At 38.3% G+C, this 22363-nt stretch overlaps 1 protein-coding gene across 12 annotated transcripts in view; it reads left to right on the forward strand.

Annotated features, from left to right (window-relative positions):
- BPTF (bromodomain PHD finger transcription factor) overlaps positions 1 to 22363 on the forward strand; it is a 132263-nt gene that overhangs the window by 70315 nt on the left and 39585 nt on the right. For all 12 annotated transcript variants that reach the window (XM_070479764.1, XM_070479762.1, XM_070479767.1 and 9 more), the window contains 7 exons: positions 1172 to 1359; positions 2866 to 3221; positions 4367 to 4498; positions 12786 to 12915; positions 13331 to 13469; positions 15204 to 15383; positions 16443 to 18753. In XM_070479764.1, the coding sequence (XP_070335865.1) occupies positions 1172 to 1359; positions 2866 to 3221; positions 4367 to 4498; positions 12786 to 12915; positions 13331 to 13469; positions 15204 to 15383; positions 16443 to 18753 (3436 nt within the window). The remainder of the gene's footprint in view (positions 1 to 1171; positions 1360 to 2865; positions 3222 to 4366; positions 4499 to 12785; positions 12916 to 13330; positions 13470 to 15203; positions 15384 to 16442; positions 18754 to 22363) is intronic.

The raw sequence follows: 22363 nt of genomic DNA on the forward strand, positions 1-22363 counted from the left end.
ATTTCCCCCAGGGATGAATTTTCTGCCTCCTCGCCCATGTTTGCGCTAAATTTAGTAAGTGGCAACAGATGGACTCTTGCCTATTGGATCCCTGGCTGTAAATCGAGTGGCTTCACTTTAAGAAGTGCCGTGCTGTCCCCTTTCTGCTTTTAGGAAGCCTGGCCTTGACTCAGTGAAGCCTAAAATGTCTTTATTGGGGAACTGCAGTGAGGGTCCCAAGAAGGAGCCACAGTAGCTCAGCATGTTGGCACAGAACTCCAGCATGGGTAGAGGCATGGTCTGAGACCCAAGAGAAAATTGTGGGAAGTCTAACCAACTGTTTTGCTACCTCACCTTGAAGGTTACTCGCTTTCCAGCCTGAGATGGCAAGATACAGCATCTTGATTTAGTCAGTGGCATTATTGTCTGCTTGGTTTTTCATTTGCCAGTGCCACCCTTAGTTTTTGAAAACTGAAAAAGGAAAATGAGGTCTTGTTTAACTATCTGGCCAATGGAAATCAGATGGTGATGCAATAGTTTTAGAATATACAGAAATTTTCAGCTGAAGTGAGATTCATTTAAGAGCAGAAGTTGCTCCTTGGCGATTAAATCCATCACTTTAAAAAATTGATGTTATGAAAATATGAGAGGCCTTTACTATATTAAAAAAAACTAATGCAGTTGATTTTCACATGTACATTGTCTGCAAACACAGACAATTACCTAGATTCCTTAGGAGAAAATGCACTTTATGTTTATAAGCTTTAAACGGTTAGGTATTTGAACAGACTTTCAGTGGAAATATTTCTAAAATTAATTATATCCTTTTAATACAGAAATCCACATTGAATATATAAGGCAATATTTTATTAGTTTGCATTTCGAGTTATGTTTGTTCCTTGTTAACCTGTAGCAGCCCTTCCCCCTTTCTGATAGATGAGCTTTACAACAGATAACCTGGCATGTTTGAATTTTCTGTAAAATAATGACTCATAGTGAAGTTCTGACATACTTTCTTTGGAGTAAAACTTTGAAGAATTAATCCATTTGGCTATTCAAGAACTTCTTCTGTTTGTTTTCTGGCTCTTAGTTGTCTACCAGATAGAATATTTGGATTAGTAAGATATTATTACTTATTATATATAGTCTACTTACTATTAGCAATTACTTTTGGCTTTTCGTTTGATAACAGGTGATTTCAAATCAGAGAAGTCTAATGGGGAAGTCAGTGAGTCTCCTGGAGGAGGAAGAGGAGCATCTGGTTCAACTCGGATTATCACCAGGTTACGGAACCCAGACAGCAAACTGAGTCAGCTGAAGAGCCAGCAGGTGGCCGCCGCAGCCCATGAAGCAAATAAATTGTTTAAGGAGGGGAAAGAGGTGTGTTCTTTCTGTTTAAAACAAACATCTCTGGAATATAAAATAATTTTTAAAATAGAGGCAGGATGTTTGCAGACATATATTTTTGAGCTGTATTTTCCTCACTTCGAGAGTGTAAGTGTGTAAGAAGATTAAAAGTGTTAGGTTTATATTATGATAAATGTACACCCCAGTTTCAATCCATGCCTAGAAATGCTGAACATGGATAATTGATAGTATACTTTCTTATATATGGTTGGTTTTAGTATATGCAGTTATAAAGAGATAGAGGCTTCTTTTTCACATATGGGAGCAGGTAGGCTCTTTGTGAGCTTTATTAAAGGTTTAATGCTCAGATCTGACTCTAGTCATTTTAGGTGAACCTGCAACTAAAGGATGGGACTTAACCTGTTGACAACAGACAGTAGTATGTAGAACATCGTCTTAATCCTGATTTTGAATAAAAAATTGAAGCTAAGACTCAGTATTTCTGTCCCCCAGCCAGCCATGGTGATTGAATAAGGGTCACAGTTGTGTCTTTCAGATTTGAGAATTATTTGCAGGGTAGATATTTGCAAGAATATGCAGTGTTTGTAACATCATCGAAAAGGCTTTAAAGCAGAAGTTTTCAGGCTACTTTTCACTCTGAGCCTCGGTAAGACATTGTTCATAGCCCAGTGTGCACATGCATGCTCATTTGGGTCCAACTCTTTACGATCCCGTGGACTGTAGCCCACCAGGCCCCTCTGTCAATGAGTTTGTTCTGGAAAGAATACTAGAGTGGGTTGCCATTTCCTCCTCCTTCAGGGATTGAACCTGTGTCTCCTGCATTGCAGGTAGGTTCTTTACTGCTGAGCCACTGGGGAAGCCCTGAGCAACCCAGTCCATATATTTAAAAGTTTCCTGAAAGAGTATTTTACCTTACTGTGTAGGAAGCGCTCTAGTATTTTCTTTTCTAGTCTATTGTATTATAGTTCATTTTTTTTTTAAAGCTGGATAAGGCCCACTATTGATTTCATAGGCCACTAAAGGGTTGGAACCAACTATTTGAAACACTGTTTTAATATATCTATGGGCTCTTATCTAAAGCTGGAATGATAAAAGGAGCAGAATAAAATATATTTTTAGGAATGTATTTTGGAGGGGAATAGTACATGTAATGCCCTCATGCTTAACCCTAACCCCTATATATTGTAAGCTTGAGATAATGATTGTTGAATGATTTATATATCACACATTTGGTTTCAGTTGTATATTTGAGATATATAAAAGTACTTACTAATGTCCAACATATAACAGGCACTTTAATAAAAGCTTAAGTTTTTTTCTTTTTGCAGGCACATCTTGGTTGTTTAATGATAAATAGTTTAGCTTTAGCTTATAACTGAGCTTTTAACTTCAAAAGTGTAGTCATACGATGTATTTTAACTTACTTTGAATGATAAATTAAAAACTGTTGAAAGACAATTGATCAGATTTATGCATTTGACACAAAAAAATGGAGTCTTTTTTTATTTTCTTGGCCAGGTACTGGTAGTTAACTCTCAAGGAGAAATTTCACGGTTGAGCACCAAAAAGGAGGTGGTCATGAAGGGAAACATCAACAATTATTTTAAGTTGGGTCAAGAGGGGAAGTATCGCGTCTACCACAATCAGTACTCCACCAATTCATTTGCTTTGAATAAGCATCAGCACAGAGAAGACCATGATAAGAGAAGACATCTTGCACATAAATTCTGCCTGACTCCAGCTGGAGAGTTCAAATGGAATGGTTCTGTCCATGGGTCCAAAGTTCTTACCATATCTACTCTGAGACTGACTATCACCCAGTTGGAAAACAATATCCCTTCCTCCTTTCTTCATCCCAATTGGGCTTCGCACAGGTAAAGGAAACCAAGGTTTGTTTGTTGCTGTGACTATAGTAAATATTTATAAAATGATTATTGCAGTTGCACACTTTAAACTGTCATTTTAAAAAACATATTAAAATTTAAAATAAATATTAAAAAAAAATTGGCTACACCAGGTCTTCACTGTGGCAAGCAGGATCTTTAGTCGTGGCATGTAGGATCTGGTTCCCTGACCAGGAATGGAACTCAAGCCCCTTGGATTTCGAGCATAAAGTCTTGGCTACTGGACCACTAGGGAAATCCCTAAACTGTCATTACAAATGAATTGAATGACATCAGTTTAGTCAGCAAAACACTGAGGATGTTACAAATATGAGTGTACTTCTATAGTTACTGAACCAAGACTTCCCTGGCAGTTCAGTGATTAAGACTCCATGCTTCTAAGGGCATGGATTCAGTTCCTGGTCAGGGATCTATCCTGCATGCTGTCTGGTATGACCAGTAAATTGATTAATTAATTGATTAATTTAAAATATAAAGTTAATGAACCAACACTGACATTTGGAAGATTTCTGGAAAGCAATCTTTAGTCCTGGAACCAAATAGAATCCCAACAAATTTGGGACATCATAGAAGCTGTAAGGATTTGGAGGACTAACTGACCTCTGAGATTCCTCCAGTGTTCAAAATCTGTGATTCTGTGAGGTAGAAACTTCCAGTAGCAGTGTATTTTGTACTTGATTAGCCTAGAAACATATGCCTTATATACATGCTTAGTCATTCAGTCATGTCTGACTCTGTGTGGCCCCATAGACTGTAGTCTGCCAGTCTCCTCTGTCCATGGATTTTCCAGGCGAAAATACTGGAGTGGTTAGTTACTCCCTTCTCCAGAGGATCTTCCCAACCCAGGGACTGAACCCAAGTCTCCTGCATTGCAGGCAGATTCTTTACTGGCTGAGCCACCAGGGGCTCCCCTGGATAATCCCATGGACAAAGGAGCCTGGAAGGCTACAGTCCATGGGGTCACAAAGAGTTGGACGTGACTGAGCAACTAACACTTTGACATGCCTTATAAGGTAAAGTTGTCATAAATTACTACTCTTGTGCTTTTAATTTAAGATCAACAAGATGAAATTTTGTTTTTTCCTTCCCCCCCGCCCGCCACTTCTGAAATATAGGGCAAATTGGATCAAGGCTGTTCAGATGTGTAGCAAACCCAGAGAATTTGCATTGGCTTTAGCTATTTTGGAGTGTGCGGTTAAGCCAGTTGTGATGCTGCCAATATGGCGGGAATCTTTAGGACATACCAGGTAAGTGAATCCTGAGCCTTATGAATAGTGTGTTAGACTCCCTTTTGGAGTATTAGTCCATTAGTAATGAAAGTTAATGTCTTTAAAAGGCCATATTAAACTTAACTAATCTTGACCACAAAGAGTCGAACACAACTGAGTGACTGAACAACCTTGACCTCATTTTCCTCCTCTCTAAGCTATAACTCTGAATGAACATTAGTATTTATGATATAGGATTGTAATGAAGATCAGAAGAGATCAGGTATATACAAATAAAAAATATTTTCTAAAGTAAAAAAAATATTTTTAGGGACTTCCCTGGTGGGTCAGTGGTGTAAGACTGTGCTTCCCTTGCAGGGAATTAAGATCCTGCACGCTCCAAGGCTCAGCAAAAAAAAAAAAAAAAAGAAACTAAAAAAGCAACATCAAGTGAAAGCATTTTTATTGAATAGAAAGAGTGCTCATGGTTTTTGAATATTTATTCTGGAATGTGCTAGAGATCTGATATATTTAGAAATGAGTATTTGGCCCAACATAATGTAGCTCCTAAGAATTCCAAGAGTTACATGACTAGCGCCTGGTTAACAAAAAGGATAACTGTTGTGACACGACTCTATTTTTTACCTTGAATGGATTTATTTTTTGTAACTTTAATTTTTGAAAGTTCTTATTGTACAAATAATATAAGCTTACAGTGAGAAGCATAAATTTTTATTTAATGTGATAAGTAAGACTCCTTCTGAAGAACTATGGATGGAGGTTCATGACATTGTACAGGAGTCACTAATCAAGACCATCCCAAAGACAAAGAAATGCAAAAGGGCAAAATGGTTTTCTGAGGAGGCCTTACAAATCACTGTGAGAAGAAGAGAAGTGAAAGGCAAAGGAGAAAAGGAAAGATATATCCATTTGAATGCAGAGTTCCAAAGAATAGCAAGGAAAGATAAGAAAGCCTTCCTCAGGGATCAGTGCAGAGAAATAGAGTAAAACAATAGAACAGGAAAGACTAGAGATCTCGTCGAGAAAATTAGGGATACCAAGGGAACATTCCATGCAAAGATGGGCACGATAAAGGACAGAAATGGTAGGACCTAACAGAAGCAGAAGATATTAAGAAGAGGTGGCAAGAATACACAGAAGAACAATACAAAAAAGATCATGACCCAGGTAACCATGATGGTGTGATCACTCACCTAGAGCCAGACATCCTGAAATGTGAAGTCACGTGGTCCTTAGGAAGCACCACTACGAACAAAGCTAGTGGAGGTGATGAAATTCCAGTTGAGCTATTTCAAATCCTAAAAGATGATGCTGTGAAAGTGCTGCACTCAGTATGCCAGCAACTCTGGAAAACTCAGCAGTGGCCACAGGATTGGAAAAGGTCAGTTTTCATTTCAATCCCAAAGAAAGGCAATGCCAAAGAATGCTCAAACTACCACACAGTTGCACTCATCTCATATACTAGCAAAGTAGTGCTCAAAATTCTCCAAGCCAGGCTTCAACAGTTTGTGAACTATTAACTTCCAGAGGTTCAAATTGGATTTAGAAAAGGCAGAGGAACCAGAGATCAAATCGCCAACATCCGTTGGATCATTGAAAAAGCAGGAGAGTTCCAAAAAAACACCTACTTCTGCTTTAGTGACCATGCCAAAGCCTTTGACTGTGTGGATCACAATAAACTGTGGAAAATTGCTCAAGAGATGGGAATACCAGACCACCTTACCTGCCTCCTGAGAAATCTGTACGCAGGTCAAGAAGCAACAGTTAGAACTGGACATGGAACGACAGACTGATTCCAGATCAGGAAAGGAGTACGTCAAGGCTATGTTGTCACCCTGCTTAATTTACATTCAGAGTACATCTTGAGAAATGCTGGACTGGATGAAGCACAAGCTGGAATCAAGATTGCCGGGAGAAATATCAGTAACCTCAGATATGCAGATGACACCACCCTTATAGCAGAAAGCAAGGAAGAACTAAAGAGCCTCTTAATGAAAGTGAGAGAGGAGAGTTAAAAAGTTGGCTTAAAACTCAACATTCAGAAAACTAAGATCATGGCATCCGGTCCCATCACTTCATGGCAAATGGGAAAACAGTGGAAACAGTGACAGACTTTATTTTCATGGGCTCCAAAATCACTACAGATGGTGAGTGCAGCCATGAAATTAAAAGATGCTTGCTCCTTGGAGGAAAAGTTATGACCAACCTAAACAGCATATTAAAAAGCAGAGACATTACTTTGCCAACAAAGGTCCATTTAATCAAAGGTATGATTTTTCCAGTAGTCATATATGGATATGAGAGTTGAACTATAAAGAAAGCTGAGTGTGAAGAATTGATACTTTTGAACTGTGATGTTGGAGAAGACTCTTGAGAGTCCCCTGGACTGTGAGGAAATCCAACCAGTCCATCCTAAAGGAAATCAGTCCTGAATATTCATTGATGGACTGATGCTGAAGCTGGAGCTCCAGTACTTTGGCCACCTGATACAAAGAACTGACTCCTTGGAAAAGACCCTTATGCTGGGAAAGATTGACGGCGGGAGGAGAAGGGGATGACAGAGGATGAGATGGTTGGATGGCATCACCTTCTCGATGGAGATGAGTTTGAATAGGCTCCGGGAATTGGTGATGGACAGGGAAGCCTGGCATGCTGCAGTCCATGGGGTTGCAAAGAGTCAGACACCACTGACTGAACTAAAGACTCTTCTTACCTTCCCTGCCCCTTTGGGCCCATTCCAAAGGTATAATGCTATACTTTTAAAAAAATATAAATATATTTTGTGTTGCTTTTTATAGCTGTTGTTTTACCTTATAATGAAAAATTTTAAAGGAAAGTAAGTATGCCTGCTAAATATTTTTTATCTGTCAAAGGTTGCTGTAAGTTTTCTGTAGTCTTCCCCACTCCTCCCCCTCTAGCCTATAAATCTTACAGATACTTTTTTCCCTCTCTCCTTTCTCCCTATTTTGAATGTAATTGCTGCTCCTGATAGAAGCTTACACAAATGGAATGGACTTAAATTCTTCCTAGGATTAAAAATAACTTAGATACTTTTACAGTTTACTGATCTCTATGAGATTATCAGGTAAGGTGAAAACAAAAAGGGAGAGGTCAAAGGACAAAAAACCAATATCCAGAACATTTCTGATTCTCTGTCACTGATACTGGTGATTTCAAACCTTCAGAGTCCACTGACATAGCATTCAGGCTTCCTACATCTGTAGAGAAGGCATCCTGTTGAATGCCTTGTTTTGGGTGGGAGAAGGGTTGGGGAGGAGGAGTTCCTCGGGTCTCAGCCGTTGGCCGTAGGGCAGAGGCCGTGCTCTTAGGCACGAAAAGAATTTCTGGTTTAGTTTGAAGGATATCACTGTGCCTATCAGAGTAAGGATTTGGGCAGGACCAGATGATTTCATAAGGAAGTTTTTCAAATTTTAGGAGACAGATAATTCTATTTTAAACTGCTCCATATAATGGGAAAGAAGGAAATCTTGTGTATTAGTTCTGTCAGTGTTATAACTTGATAAATAGGCAAATAAATGGAAAAGTTAGATCCTGTCTCATTTATTAATATTTACCATTGACTAATAATAATAGCAAATAGAAGTGTATGCAGGAAATCTTAAAGCATTAGGAAATCTACTCAGGAGTAAATTAAAAGAATAATAAATCATGACAAAATTGACTTCCTCTAGGCATGGAACATTTGTCTGTTTTTAGGAGATTATTAATACCTTGCTATCTTAAGAAGTCAAAGAAAACTTTGATTTTCTCTTTAGATGTCAGGAGGGTATTTATTAAGAAGATAGGAGTTCATTATTAATTCTTATATTAAGTATTAAAAAATACTTAAGTAAATAGAAATAGATGAGTGACTACCCCCACCCACCCTGCTTTGTTGTAATGATACATTTCAAACCATACCATCATGTTTCTTAATGGAACTCTTGAAGTTTTCCCATTAACATTTAGGTGGAACAAAACAAGAGAATCCCCACTGTTACTGTCAACTTTCCCTAAAAGTATTAGTTAATGCAATTTGCCAAGAGAAGTAAAACATATATAGGTAAATGTAGGGATAGTTAGGAGGCGGCAATGGCACCCCACTCCGGTCCTCTTGCCTGGAAACTCCCATGGACAGAGGAGCCTGGTGGGCTACAGTCCATGGGGTCGCTAACAGTGGGACATGACTGAGCGACTTCACTTTCACTTTTCAGTTTCATGCACTGGAGAAGGAAATGGCAGCCCACTCCAGTGTTCTTGCCTGGAGACTCCCAGGGACAGGAGCCTGGTGTGCTGCCGTCTATGGGGTCGCACAGAGTCGGACGTGACTGACGTGTTGCAGCGGCAGCAGCAGCAGGGATAGTTATTTAAGTTGGTTTAATTATACACTTCATTGACTAAAAACCTGTAAAACAATATGAAAATTAAATAAGGGGGCCCCTATACTCTACAATAGGATTTATTTATACAAATAGTAACCATGAAAAAAATACAGTGGGAGTTCTGAGTTAAAATAACAAATTAAAAAGCACATTTAGTTTTGTTGCCTACTGAACACCACCATAGCTATGGCAAAGGGATTTTTTTCAAAGCATAAACCAACAGGGACAAGGGAAACCACAGAGAATGCAGTGCCGTATAGCTGTGGAAGCAATATTGCAGGTGAGCAAGGGGGACCCTAACCAAGAAAGGCAGATCCCAAGTCAGTGGGGGAGAATTGAGAATTTTCACCAGTCACACCATAGAACCCTTGAAAGGCACAGAAGCAGCAAGTGTAGAGCAACCTGCTTGGGATTCTTTCTGGGCAGTGCAGCTGTTTACACCCAGTCCTGCCAGGTTCCCTGAGTGTGGTGAGTCTTCTAGAGCTTGCTGATGGCCCCACCCTGTGATTGCATCACAAGAAGCTCTTAACTTGTGAACTGTGACCCGGAGACAAGTTTATTTTTTCCTGGGATGCTTTTTTTAATAGTGACAGTATTGCTTTTGCTCATGCAGCTGGTTTTATTCTTGCTTCTGGGTTTTCAGGACACACATGTAGGTGCTGGTAAAACTATGAAGAAAAGCAAGGAAATGATAGCACAGCACAGAAGTCAGCATAATGACTGCCTGGGGTGGGACATTCTAGCTTTGGATGTAGTGGTTATTGATAAGGGTGTGTTTCTTAACCTGGTTACAGTTTACGTGTTTTTAAAGATTATAATGAAGAAAATATCCAGCAATAACACAATACTTCAAACCAGGAATAAATTTAATTCAGGAGCATGTAAAGAAATCATTTAAACTTTACTAAAGATATAAAAGCTACCTTGGGATTCCTCAGCAGTCCAGCTGTTAAGACTTCACACTTCCATGGTGGGTTCAGTCCCTGGTTGGGGAACTAGGGTCCACATGTCACATAGCGGTAGCACCCCCACCTCCGCCCACCCCCACCCCGCCAGAAAGAAAAGATAAAGGATATACTTTGAGTAAATGGAAAGATACATCATATGCTTCCATGCAGTATACTAATTATGCTAATTTAATCTATCAAATTTAATATTCATTTGCAATGTGAATAGTTTTCCCTTTGGAGGGTGAAGGAGACTTGACCAAAATGATACTATTTCCTCTAGAAAAATTAATGTGTAAGAAAAGGAAAACAGGTATTACAGAAAATGGAATAGATATTTAGAATGTGTTTTGAAGCTACAATAGTCAAAATACTTTGTCTTAGAGAAAAAGTAGAGCAATGGAATCAAACAGAGAATGCAGAAATAAACCTAAACACCTGTGGAAATCTACTGTGATAACTTTTCCTGTCAGACAAGGAAAGAGGGCATTTTTGGGGAAAATATCCAGATCTCTACTTCAGCAAAAGCATTCATCAGACAAATGAGGATTGAAAAGAAAAACAACATACTGTTAAAAACAGTAACAAAAAGCTTAAATAAGAGAGCATGGATTAATTTATATTTTTATTGTGATACTTTCTTTTCAAACAGATATAAAACCCAGATGCCATTGATGAAAAAAGTGGATATATGTATTTAAAATTCTCAGTGGAAAAATAATATAATCAAACTCAAAAGACAGCTGACACACTGAGGAAAAATATTTGCACCACAAATGGAAACTTTCCTTTAAAATGAAAAAGACCTTTTATAAATGAAATATCCATTACTGACAAGACATAGGATTTGAACAGGCATTTGGCAGCAAAATAAATGTGAAAGGCCAGTAGACATTTTTAAAAAAAGTGGTTACTTCTCTCATAATTAAATGTAAATAAAAACAATGGAATAGTATTTCTTCTCTCTCAGTGGGGCTAATAATTTAGAAATTTGGTGCTGGCTTGAGTGAAGGCGTGGGAAAGCAGGGGAACTGTAACTGGTGGCAGTGTGACGTGTATCATTCTGCAGAGCAGCTGGGCACTGTCAGCATTTTAAATACTATACTCTTTGGACTCAGCCCTCCTACCAGTGGGAAACAGAAGGGGTTACTCCTCATGTTTACGAAGAAATAGGAAGACGAGCACAGCAAAGCCCCCTGGACATGGGGAATAGAGTGGAAGCTCGTCTCGCACTTGGTGAGCCGAGGACGTATGGAGGAAGCCGCTGTCCCCAGTGTGCCCTCCAGTGTGGAGCAGCCTGTGGAGGCTCATAGTGCCAGCCTCCTGGGGCCACCAGGCTGCCAGCAGTAGCCAGGGTTTCTGCCCTGCCACGAGCAAGTGAACCCCTTCATAGCTCACCTTTCTTGCTGCTTTTTCCCATGAGGATTATCTCAGAGGTGTTGAGAACAGTAGAATCTGCTCTGGTAGAGGGAAATCGTAGGTTAGCTATAATACTACCTCACTGGCCTGGCATCCCCAGCGAAGAAAAGCATTTGTCTTTGGTGATGAAGATGGCCCTGTTCCTCACATGAACCCCAGAAGCACAGGCTGAGTGCCAGGCGTGTTCCCAGAGTGTCCGTGCACTGGTGTTCTCCCCAGACAGTGCTTCATCTCTGGCCACTGTCCATGAAGATGGCTCAGTTGCTGTGCCAGACCTGGCCTTTCCTAGGAGTTTAAAGCTGAGCCCGCAAAATCCCTGTTAAGAAATACTGCTTGACTGTGGCACAGTCCCTTCTGTAGTCTGGGGAGCTGAGGCTGTCAGGTTTTCCACCAAGCTGTGCCTACAGAGCTTGCCCCACTCCCTGGTTCCAAGAGTGGCTGCAAATCTATGGTATTTGAGACTAGGTTAGTCCCCAGTGAGAATTTCCTCCCTTTCCTCTTCTCCTGTCATTTGTGATAGAGTGAAGAATCTTTGCTGTACTAGTTGTGTGCACTTAACAGATTCTAGGGTCCTGTAGTCATAGGGACATGAAACTTGTTTCAAAGTGGAGATAGAAGGTTTTTGGTGGAAGGGTGGAAAAATATAAAAGAACTAAATCCCCTCTCACATCTTTGTAGCATCTACCGCTCCCTCAGTTAGCAAAAGAGCTCGCTCTTCTTTCCATATAGCTGTGCATTTGAAATTAGCTACTTCTTGAGTAGGGTATGATAAAAACAATTCTTCTACCACTAGGGCTTTTAGAGACAGGAGCTCCTTTGTAGATTTTGGTTAATGTTCTTTTTTATGGGAAATACTCCCATTCACAGAAATCTGGTGTAGTCAGCTTAAAGTGAAACCTCATCACAGACTCACCCATCTCCTTACAGATAGGTGCAGTGGTATCTGATTTCCTGCCTGAAAAAAGAGCATGGTCTCTGTTGTATGCCTGATGATTATTGCCTGATTAACGTGGTCCTTCCTGCCCAACCTTTCCAGTCACCCAAATGCAGGGTCCCTGTCCCTCTGCTTATAGGAAGCCGAAATTCTATGTTAGTGGACCCTGTGAAGACTCTACAGCCCCAAGTGCTAAATAGAAATGTTGGTTGATAAAAGTTTTGGGACTTGTTGACCTTTTGGTGGGGAGGCAAGACGATAATGTATCTTAGAGTTTGGAAAGATCTAGTGCAGTTTTCCGTTGATTAAAAACTGTACAATTGTATTTGTATATAACATCCTTTGTGTGATTATAACATTGGTATATGTGTGAAATAAGTCATAAGTGAGTTATTTCTTATGGAGAGGCATATAGGAAGGACAGCATGTTTTATTTTTGCCTTTTTGTACTGTTTGATTTTCTGCTATTACATAATTATATATCTGCTTATTTTTGTGACTTTTCAGTTTTCTGGGTTGTGGAATTATAATCATTCTTTGCTTTTACCTTCCTAATCTTCAGTACTGTATTTTTATCTTTATTTTTTAAATGTAATTCTGTCTTTCTATTCATATATTATTAGGTTACATAGAATGACATCAATTGAAAGAGAAGAAAAGGAGAAAGTCAAAAAAAAGGAGAAAAAACAAGAAGAGGAAGAAACAATGCAACAAGCTACATGGGTAAAATACACATTTCCAGTTAAACATCAGGTAATTTTTAGTATGATCTTATTAAAAAGTGTTAGACATTTGTGAGACTTTGATTCTGCAACTTTGAATACTTAGTAATTTTATTTCACTTTTGATACACTCTTAATTAACATGGTTTGAATGAAGTAAATCTTTTAGCAATTTTATAAGCATAGGTTTTTAGTAAAATATATGTGAGTCATCAGACCAGTTTGTAGAAATTGTTACAAAATGTAAAATTGTTTTTTACATTTTTTTGTGTCAGACAGGAATATTTAAGTTTCTTCAGAAATCTTTGATTCTGGGTGAAAATAAAATTGACTGGCAAATTAATTTGCCTGACTGTTGATTTTATTTGATAAAAATATATAAAACCACACATGCTTTATAAAGCATTCTCATTCTTGTTTAATCACCATGTTTTTATTTACACCAGGTTTGGAAACAAAAAGGAGAGGAATACCGAGTAACAGGATACGGTGGTTGGAGCTGGATTAGTAAAACTCATGTTTATAGGTTTGTTCCTAAATTGCCAGGCAATACCAATGTGCATTACAGAAAGTCAGTAGAAGGAGGTAAGTAATTGAAGCTATTTTCCTGCATAATTGTTTCTGATCTGTATTCTTACAAATTTGTAGTATATTGACAATATTTTAGATAAAAGTTTTTCTGAAATTCTTTCTAGAATGTAAAAAATTACTAATGTAGTTTAACAAGCTCTCATATTTTTAAAATTACCTTTATTCACTAGATTTTGATACTTAGGATTCTAGCTTAAAAAGGTGAGAGAATAGAACTTGTTGAAAGAAAGAAGACCTCAGCTACTTAATTAGTCTTTCTGAAATCTTAAATTCAGTACTACTTAACTTCTTGAGGACTCAAATATTTGGTGACTTCAGCATTGTAACATATAACAAAACCAGAAATAAAGCAACAGAGACTTCCATAACACTGTCATGTAAAGGAGATACTAATTCAGTTTGTGCCACTGGCTGATGACTTCAGTATTTAGAATCACAGAACTCTAGAGGTAAACTGTCCTTTTAGGAGACCATATATTTTGAAACTCATGTTACATGAACAAATTATTTCATGAAGATGTTAAGGGACATACTGAAGCTCACACAGATGAAGAATAATAGAATCCTGGCTAAAACCTATGTCTCCTGGCTTCCACTCCCCTTTTTGCATTCTACCTTGTCGTCTCCTTTGTTTTCTAAGTGATTTTCAAAAGCAGTTCTGTTTGCTCTGCAGTATAATTTGCTGATTTATGGTGTGGTATGGTCTTTGTTGTGAAATTTGTGTTGTAGGCCAAATAAGTACACACTTAGCTAACTAATTTGGTTTACTTGTGAATGGTTCTCGTGAAACCTAGACTAGTAGATTTTTGACACTATTAAAGTTGTCATTGAATTACCTTTAGTAGATGCTCAGTAACTATTTGCTAAATAGAAATATTAAGTATTCACTTACTTATCTGATTATATTCAAGCTCGATGTCCATTATAATGACTTCCAAAAGATTATTTTTAATTTTTTTATTATCATTTCATTGCTCTAGTTATTGTGTAGCACTTAGAATTATGGAGAGCTTTTACTTGTGTCTGACCTGCTTTGTCCAATGTAATAAAATCCAGATTATCAATATACAAAGCATTTAGGCTTTTGCAAATTTATTTTGTATCCACTTTCCTTAGCGTGGGGTTTTCTATTGTCCTAATGCTGGGCCTTTATCCAGCAGGTACCACGTTGGTCTTGGAGCATCTTTTGAGTCTTTTCTTCCCAGTTGCTGCAGGGGAAAAAACTAGTAGTAAATCAGATCCAAACAAAGCCACACTTTGCATTTGGTTATTTCTCTTTCCAGTGACACAGACTTAAATATTCTTAACCTGGGAGTCCACAGATAAACTTCAATTCTATCTAAGAATCCATTGAAATTTATTACAAAAGTTTCTGTATGTCCTTTTTTCTAGATAGGGAATCATAGCATTAATCCAGTTCTGATATGGTTCTGTAATACAAAGTATGTTAGCAACCACTGATGCAGACTTTCTGGGGTCAGTGAAGAGGGTGAAAGTTTCCTATGTGAAGATTCCTGAAGTGCATCCAAAGTGTAGTCATTACTTCTATGGTTTAAGTCAGCTGAGCATATAAGAAAGTATGTAGTATATTCAATTTTTGTTTTGTGAATTAAAAATAAGGTATAAATTGCTGGAATATACTTCATAAATTCCACTAAACCAGGTGTATTAAAGTAAATTGCTAATATTTGACATACTTGTAATTACTATGTACTTGGTTCTTTTTAGTTAAAAATAACATGGATGAAAATATGGATGAATCGGATAGAAGGAAAAGTCCACGAAGTCCAAAAAAGATAAAAACAGAACCAGATTCTGAGAAAGGCGAGGTAAAAGACTCTGATGCTGCAAAAGGATCAGACCAAAGTGAAATGGACATTTCAAAGGTTACTGAGAAGAAGGATCAAGGTAAGGAGTCAAGTGTGGAGGGCACCTGGGGTGTTAAGAAAGCACTGGATCTAGTTGGCACAGCAGGAAAGGTACTGCTTTGTCTCTTTTCAATAACAGCATTATTGAAACATGATTCATATGCCATATAGTTCACCCACTTAGAGTGTACAGTTCACAGAATTGTTCAGCAGTCACCACACTCAATTTTAGAGGGTTCTTATCACCCCAGACAACAACCTCATATCCACTAGCAGTTGGTCCCCTTTCTTCCCTAAATCCCAATCTATTTTCTGTCTTTATGGATTTGCCTATTCTGGACATTTCATATAAATGGAATCAGGTAGTTTGTGGTCCTTTGTGTCTGGCTTCTTTCACTTAGCATATTTTCAAAGTTCTTCCATGTTGTGGCATATATTTTTATCAGTAGTTCATTCCTTTTTATTTACAAGTAATACTCTATTGTATGAATACGTCATGTTTTGTTTATCCATTCATCAGTTGATGAACTTCTGGGTTGTTGGTTTTTCTTTTTGGCTGTTAAGAATAATGGTAATAAGAACATTTGTATAGAAGTTCTTTTGTGAACATATGTTTTCATTTCTCTTGGGTAAATATGTAGGGGTGGATTGCTGAATCAAAGATAACTCTGTTCAGCCTTTTGAGGAACTTACCTTGTCTTTTGTGAAGTTGTTTTTAAAAACTAGATGAGTTAGATAATGCATAAGCCTCAAGATGTTTTATAAGCCTAAAATAAATGAAATCTTACGTGAAGGTACTGGTATATGCAATAGATATCACGTACTAATTTTTCATTGTGACATTCCATCATTTTTAGATACTGAGAATCAGAATATTTAAATATTTGGTATGTATGTGGTTTTTAACCTTTTATAAAGTTTAGCCCTGTCCGTTGACCTATTTTAATCATATCAGGAACTTTTAAATATATAGCTATTTATAGTTAAGATTTTGAATAAAAGTAAGAAAAACTGGTATTTTTTTTAAAATAAAAATATTATCATGAATTTCACATTTCAGACTAAAAACTACATTTGTATCAATGTCTTTGTTTCACAGATGTAAAAGAAGTTTTAGATTCTGACAATGATAAATCCTTTAAAGAAGAACCAATGGAAATAGATGATGATGTGAAAACAGAGTCCCATGTAAATTGTCAGGAAAGCTCTCAAGTAGATGTGGTCAATGTCAGTGAGGGTTTTCATCTAAGGACTAGTTATAAAAAGAAAATCAAATCATCCAAACTAGATGGACTTCTGGAAAGGAGAATTAAACAGTTTACACTGGAAGAAAAACAACGCCACGAAAAAATGAAGTTGGAGGGTGGTATTAAAGGTTCGGGAAAGACCCCTACAAGTTCTGTGAAAAGTCTGTCTGAGTCACCAGTCATAACGAAAGTAAAAGAAGGATGTCAGAGTGACTTGATTACACAAGAACAGAGCTCTAACACAAGTAACGATAAATCCGAAGACTCAATTCAGGGATATTCACAGAGTGATTCCTCAATTCTTGGAATCAGTGACCCTGATCATACAGCAAACAAACTTTATTCAAAAGATCAAATGTTAGAGGATGTCTCCATTCAGAGCACAGAGACACACTGTCAAAAACAAAATTCTATTCGAAATGACATGGATGAGGGTCTCTCTGACCCTGCCAGTGAAGGCCAGGAGCCCAGTAAGATTAAAACAAAAGGAACTGATTTTCTCATTGATGACTCTAAACTAGCCAGCACAGATGAAATTGGTACTTTGATCTATAAGAACAGAAAACCATTCATACAGGAAGATAATGACACCACTGTGTGTCCCTCCCAGAGCCCTTTGCTTCCATCAGTACCTAAAAGTAGTGATGATAGAGATATCCCATCTCTGTCAAAAGCAATAGACTTTGAAGGAAAACTGGGATGTGACTCTGAATATAATAGCACTTTGGAAAATAGTTCTGATACTATGTCTGTTCAGGACAGCAGTGAAGAAGATATGATTGTTCAAAATAGCAATGAAAGTATTTCTGAACAGTTAATAACTCAAGAACAAGGTAGTGAAGGCTTTGAACCACTGAAACGTGAATTTGTTTCAGATAATACTACTGGAAGCTGTGATGACAGGCTGCAGGGTAAGGTCAATGATGCAAATGGTAGAAAGCTAAGTCAAGATCAGAAATTAGAGGAGAGACCACTTAATAAATGTATTGATCAAAACAGTCTGAAAAGTGTCACTGATAAAAAGAATAATGAAAACCGAGAGTCTGAAAAGAAAGGACAGAAAGCAGGTACCTTTCAAATAAATGGAAAAGATAATAAACCTAAAGTATATTTGAAAGGTGAATGCTTGAGAGACATCTCTGAGAATAAAATAGGAAGTGGTGATGTTGAACCAAAGGTTAATAATATAAATAAAATTATTCCTGAAAACGATATCAAGCCTTTGACTGTTAAAGAATCTGCTGTAAAACCATTCATGAATGGTGATGTCATCATGGAAGATTTTAATGAAAAAAACAACTTGGAAACAAAATCACATTTACTGAGGTCTTCGGATGCTGAAGGTGACTACCATGATAGCCTGGAGACACTGCCATCAACCGAAGAGTCTGAGAGCGCCCAGGCCACCATGCCTCTGCTGTCTTGTCCAGAAGGCAGTTCATCCAATCAGGTAGAAGATATGGAAATTGACACCTCCAAAGTTAAGAAAGTTACTTCGTCCCCTATTACTTCTGGAGAGGAATCTAACCTCAGTAATGATTTTATTGATGAAAATGGCCTGTCCACCAACAAAGATGAAAATGTCAATGGAGAACCTAGAAGAAAAACAGTCATCACAGAAGTCACCACCACGACATCCACAGTGGCCACAGAATCAAAAACCGTAATTAAGGTAGCAAAGGGTGATAAGCAGACCGTGGTCTCTTCCACGGAAAACTGCGCCAAGTCGACCGTCATGACCACCACGACAACAGTGACCAAGCTCTCCACGCCCTCTGCAGGCAGTGACGTGGACATCATCTCTGTGAAGGAGCAGAGCAGAACTGTGGTCACCACAACAGTGACCGACTCGCTGACCACCGCAGGAGGCACCCTGGTAACGTCTATGACCGTGAGCAAGGAATATTCCACCAGAGACAAAGTGAAACTCATGAAGTTTTCAAGACCCAAGAAGACTCGTTCAGGTACAGCTCTGCCATCATACAGAAAGTTTATCACCAAGAGCAGCAAGAAGAGCATATTTGTTTTGCCCAATGATGACCTAAAAAAATTGGCCAGAAAAGGAGGAATCCGAGAAGTCCCTTATTTTAATTACAATGCAAAACCTGCCTTGGATATATGGCCATATCCTTCTCCTAGACCAACCTTTGGTATCACTTGGAGGTATGTACTTTCAAATGCATTTGGGGGAGGGAGAAAGTCTCTGAAAAATTGTTTAATAAGAATATCTCATTTATGAGATAATAGAAACAAGACAGGGAAGTATATATTTAATGGGCATGTTAGTATTGGAAATAAGATACAGAGTTTTTAACTCGGCCAGCTGGTAGGTACTAAAGCTTGCTTAGGGAAAAAAATGTTTAAAGACTGCAAATGTAAGGGAATCTTTTAAAATGAAACTCAACTTCACTTTTCATAAGACACAAGAAATGTGTCAAACATAGTTGTTTTTGTGGTCTAACCTTCCAGGTTTTGCCATGTGTTTGCTTTGGGAATGAAATAATCACAGAATTAGATACTCATCAACGTTCTGGAATGTTTGTATTTTATTAAATATTTTTATTAGATAATTCATAAAAACAGAAGACATAGGAGACATCCCTATGACTCACACAGGTTCATCATAATGTAGAAATCTTCCTGAATGTAACTTATTTGCAATGTAAACATTTGTTTTGGAGTTCTGTGTTATTTTTGTGAGGAAAGGTAATCTGAGATTCCTTAACGAGTTTCTTTAAACCCAGAAATAGTCTTAATTTAAAATTTTCTGGGCATTAAGCTTTGGGGATGAGTCATAAGTACATAGAGTTGGCAGTTGTAAAATCATGTAGTTTTAAATTGGGGAAGGATCTTAGAAATTTGGATCTTTTTTTCGACATGTAGTAACTAACTTGCCTCTCGCCACAGAGGGAGTTAGGCGCAGTGCCTAGTTTTCCTGAATCTCAGTCCAGTCCTTTATCTGCTGTGCCAGTTTCACATATCTGCCCCTTGCTTTGTCCTTTTCCATGGCCTTGTCTTTTTATCTCTTCATCTTTACATCTGAAAAGGATGGAACATGAACATCAAAAACAGGGAGTTCTATGGGACAGGCTCAGAAACCAGAAGCGGTCTTATTTGAGTTCATTTTCGCCTAAGGTCCCGAAGTTCATGACGTCAGCAAGTTCCTGAGCAGACTCCATTTCACTTTAGGCTTCATGTCTTTGTGTCTTTAATGTGGTTTCTTTAAGTTGAAATCATACTTTTTCAGTTTTCTTTATATTACAGTTAGCATAAAAAAAGACTAATGAATACTCTCTATGAAGGAATTAATATGACCAGTCATAGTTGGTTTGACCAAGTTTTTTTAATAACTCATCTTTTGATTTGAATTACATATCATCACTCCATTACACATTCAATAGAGACAGCTGAAAAGTACAATTTCTCTGCAGGGCCTGCAATGAAGGATTTGCAGAATCCTGCAGGGAATCAAGGAACTCTTCATTACAGTTCATGGATTTGTAGGATTATTCTGCACTTTTCTGCTTTCTTCATTGAGAGCGGTCCCCAAATGTATCCTTGACTGTCCTGCAGGTAACTTCTTTCCCACTGGAAAAGTTACTGTGTACAAATACTTTAATTAAAGTGGCCTGGCACTTGTGGAGGCCGACCTTTCTGCTCTTTTCTATTCTGAAATGGAAGGTAGGCCTGACTGGGAAGCACTGTTCTCTGAACCAGTGCTGTTCCCATGTTGCCCAGGGCCCCTCTGCACGGCTGGGTGTCAGAAGCCTTGTACTGTTATGTTTTAATATGCACTGGGGGCACACTTTGTATCTGTTTAGTTCATTTCTCATTTTTCAATGGATGGAAATACCTTCCTGTACATTTGAAACAGGTATTGCCTTCAGATATATGCTAATGTCTTAATTTGCTGAGGTTGAGAGAACCACAATCCCTTTTACCTAACAGAGGCATGGGTAAAAATGTAATTATTTTTGACTTCAGAATGCTTTTTTTAAAAAAATATATTGCTATAAAAACCATGCATGTGAAATGCATTTTTCTACTCACACTTGAATAAAAATATGTCTGATGCTTAGAGTAGGAGCTAAGAATGCCAAAGGCACGCATGTTTGGTCTTTATTAAATTTAATGTTAAGGCTGATCAATATTGAAAAAGTGAAACTTGTCTCATTGACTCATTAGGGCCTTTTTTTTCCCTCTACACTGTCCATTCCCGTACACACTTTTCCCTAGGCCCTGATTCTATGCATCATGATCACTTTGAACCCACAGTGCTATTAGAAGGATCCTTCTAAAACACAAATCTATCCTGTGATTTTTCTGACTAAGCTGAGCAGGCAGGTGTGTTAGGACTTCCTGGTGGCTCAGTGGTTAAGACTCCCCATTTGCACTGCAGGGGACACGGGTTCCATACCTGGTCAGGGAACTAAGATCCCACATGCTGCACAGTGCGGCCAAAAAACTTAAAAAATCAAGAGGACATGTTAACTACCGCAGGGCTGGGAGGGGGAGAGTGTTTGTCACCTGTACTCTCCTTTACAACCTGTGCAGAACTATGTACATTTTAGAGATCTCCTTACAGATGATCTCTGATGTCCTTTAATTCTTCTGTTTGGTGTAGCACATTCTGGTTTCCGCCTTCCTCTCTGATGCCAGCTCCATCTCTTGCTACACCTCCACACCCCTTCCCTCCAGTCCTAGCACACCAGATGTGGTTTCTAGGAAGAAGTGTGAGCCCTCGTACACATTCCTCCTAAGCATGTGTGTGCCCCCTTGCCTTTGGTCAGCTGCCCCCACACCCTTGTCTTTGAGACTCCAGCGAAGCTCTCATCCCCATCCCTGATCCAAATCTGATAACCGCTTCATTGTGCTTTCCTCTGTTAACAGCTTCTGAGGATGTAGGTAGAGATTAAAATTCATGTGTCCCCAGCTCCTTTCACTTAGTTGAACACATAGATGACACTCAAGTGTTTTTTGGGTGTATAAATGAATGAACAGGCTCTAATGCATGGATGTGTTCCCCACCTGGTGGTGTTTCCATTGTAAAACCAGAGATACTTTCAAGTTGTTTGTTGAGAGTGAGCAGAGGAAGAAGAGAGAGGAGGAGAAAAACCTCCAAATAAATATTTGATTGCTCCCATGAGTCCAAGGTTCCCTAGGCATCTCTGTAGGGGGTGTGGTCTGAAAGCAACACATGCCCCCTTGCCTGCCCTGCGCTACTTAACATTTCCTCTAATTTAAGAACTATCTGTACAAGTCAGAAGGTTCACACGCTGATAGTACAGGGAGGAGGACTGTAGGTGGAGAGGGCAAGTTAAGAAGTGGCAGCAACTTTTTGGCTAGAGCTTTTTCTTTCTCACATTGTTCATTTTTCTGACTTAACATTAAGAATGGAAAGCACTGCTTTTCAAATACAAATTGTTTAAGATTTACCTGTACCTCCGTTAGAGGAGGAAATTAATTTCATTCCATAGTTCTTCTCTGCAGTACAATCAGTGTATTCATTTTGGTATGCAGAAATGTCAGTTAAATACTTAATTATATAAAACCGCTAATAGAGAATTGACAGCCTAGAGCTGCTTTAAAATACTCTGTCTTTAAGACATGATACTCATTGCAGTTGTAAATTCATTCTGGAATGCATTTTTAATACTGTCTTTAAAATAATATCTAATGTGTTCAATAACGTTGTATATAGTGCTTAGGAGAAACCTGAACACAGAGATTCCTTTGTCTCCTGACTAGTAATAAATACAGTAACGTCCTTTTT

This window comes from Odocoileus virginianus, chromosome 17 (genome assembly GCF_023699985.2).
Source record: "Odocoileus virginianus isolate 20LAN1187 ecotype Illinois chromosome 17, Ovbor_1.2, whole genome shotgun sequence".
NCBI classification, from domain to species: domain Eukaryota; kingdom Metazoa; phylum Chordata; class Mammalia; order Artiodactyla; family Cervidae; genus Odocoileus; species Odocoileus virginianus.